This window comes from Berghia stephanieae, chromosome 3, assembly GCF_034508935.2.
Source record: "Berghia stephanieae isolate SIO BIC M18660-M18661 chromosome 3, UCSD_Bste_1.3, whole genome shotgun sequence".
Taxonomy (NCBI): Eukaryota; Metazoa; Mollusca; class Gastropoda; order Nudibranchia; family Aeolidiidae; genus Berghia; species Berghia stephanieae.
Genome location: NC_088362.1, coordinates 70,873,698 through 70,876,197, shown reverse-complemented (window position 1 = coordinate 70,876,197; position 2,500 = coordinate 70,873,698). Strand labels below are relative to the sequence as shown.

Below are 2,500 nucleotides of genomic sequence, written 5' to 3'. Positions count from 1 at the left end.
AGCTCTTTACTCACATGTTTTCGACATATTAAAAATAGCTGCTCTTGTTACATGAGTACCTTTTGTATGTAACAACAGCATCGTTCAATGTTAGTAAAAAATAAAATTGTGATAGCAACATACAGGCGTTTGGTCTCTTCTTACATGATAAGTTCTGTCGTTACTTTTGGCCCTTTGTATACCGCTTTGATCTTCATGTGATGTTGAATGACATAATCATGTTCACATTATCTTAAGCTCACGTTATTACGGAGAAAAATTTGAATTACAAGGGAAATTAAATGTGCAGTTAATATAAATTATTAAAAGGAAATCAGCGGAAATCTTTTTGAATTCAAAAGAGCTTCCTTTAAGGGGGGGAGCGACACTAAAGGGTCATTTTTTTTTATTTGATGAAATATCCTAAACTTCTATGCACAGTCATAATGTAGATATATGTTTGGGAAGGATGATTGCATATAATTTTTTTCCGAAAAAAAGTTGCTCGTTGCTATGGGAACGACACCATATTGGAAAATAAACAACACATCTTAAAAAGTCAAAGGCTTTTTTGTTTATCAACCGATTGCCATAATATTTTGGCCAGAGGTAGAAAAAAGGAAAATAAAGAGGCTAGAAGCCCGATTTTTAATTTTTAAATTAGAAACTTTAAAAATTAAGTTCAAAGTTTTTACTAGATTATTCCCCTTGAAAAAAGTTACATAATTTCAAATTAATCATAAATTTTTTATTTTTTTTTCAAAAATCCGGCTCCTTGGACCTGCGTATTTGTATGACACTCATTTGTAGACAGTTTGAAGAAGATCGGTTGAAAACTGAGGGAGGAGATAGGTTTTTAGTGACGAAAATTGCAGTTTTGAGAAAAACGCATTTAAAAGTAAAAGTAAACGAGTTTAGGGAAAAACTCTCCTCTCGCTCTCTGATTGGATTGTGACCACATGACATAATTAAGAACAAAGTGATTGGTTATTGATAGAAGAGAGTTTTTACTTTTCATTGATATGTCTTGCCTTTACTTAGTTATAAAGACTATTTGATATTCTTTCATGAAATCAGTCCACTGAAACTAAAAATGGGCAGGATTTAACCATACTATGTGTCACAAAATACGTTATTTTGAATCGAAAAAAACTGAAGATGAAGTTCTCATGCAATTTTTTATGCAGACAAATGGTCACAAGACAACATTCCACCAAAATCTAATTTTAGCAAACTGGGTCAAAATTCATCATTTTTAATGTCGCCCCCCCCCCCCCCCCCCCCCCCCCCTTAAATGGTGTGTGTCAACTGGGTATCGCTGAAGACATGGGCACTTATAAAGGAAGGGGTGGAGATTGTATTTATTTCCATTGAATTCACTATGCTAGAAGCGTGGACTCTTTCTTCATCATATTCCTTATTAGGTGTTGATAACATTTTTCGGGTAAAGACTACAGAACATTACACAACACTAGTGGGGGGGGGGGGGGCACTCCCAATATAGCGATAATATCTCTATAAGACCACGAAAATGTGAGCAAATGTCTTGACTGATGTATCTGATCGCGGCTCAAACTTTTGGACCTAATTATCCTCGTGACTCTTGTTCAGGACTGTTCATCAATAAAAAGCTTTTTTTAAAATATCGCAATCACTACTTATCGTGCTCAAAGCGTGTTGCGTTACAAGCGGTGCCAAAGCCGTCAGCATTTAATATGTTGAATGAGACATGAGGACTGTAAGGTATTATTACATTTTTTTCGACAATTTATCTGTCATCTACTCATTTTAAACCGAGTGAGACGAGAGAGAGGGAGAGAGAGGGAGCGAGAGAGAGAGAGAGAGAGAGAGAGAGAGAGAGAGAGAGAGAGTGAGTGTGTTTGTGTGTATGAGTGTGTTTGTGTGTGATTAAAGAGCCGCCTTCATCAGGAATCAAATCAAGGACTTACTGATCTGAATACAATAAAATGACATATCCTAGCCATATCACACGAATATGGAAAGCAGATGATCAAATATTCACAACAGCCACTATACAATTTCCCAACGTTTTTGCTTTGCTTTTTCTTTTTAACACATATATTCCCTACCTCCATAAAGGGCAAACATCCTAGACCGCATCCCTCTTTCACCACTCCTTGTTCTAAAGGATGTTCGGCGTTCAGCTTGTCTCCCATTGCATCAAGATATTCCAGCACAGCCCGTCTGGCAGTCAGGACCTCATTCCTATCGTGTAGGCCTTGAATATACAGGTACCTGGAAATGTCATATGAATGCCTACGTCTTCTATTTATGTTACTAGTGGAGAACTCGTAATAGGATTCAATAGTCACATCCGCCCAACAACGAGAAGCTTGGTTCTAAACAAAGAAAATCGGTATTTTTTATTCTTCATACTGGCTATAATTTTTTCACGTCATGTGATCAGAATGTAAAAAAGTCAAAACATGATCAGATTTATAATGTTTTTCTCCTCTGGATACACTTTTATGCTCCTCAGGGAAGTATTTCATAAGGGCGT

At 36.4% G+C, this 2,500-nt stretch overlaps 1 protein-coding gene across 1 annotated transcript in view; it reads right to left on the bottom strand.

Moving 5' to 3' along the window:
- LOC144968359 (1-deoxypentalenic acid 11-beta-hydroxylase-like) overlaps nt 1-2,500 on the bottom strand; it is a 21,135-nt gene that overhangs the window by 16,378 nt on the left and 2,257 nt on the right. Inside the window, exon 2 of the mRNA XM_078906636.1 lies at nt 2,070-2,235. Coding sequence (XP_078762762.1) covers nt 2,070-2,235 — 166 coding nt within the window. The remainder of the gene's footprint in view (nt 1-2,069; nt 2,236-2,500) is intronic.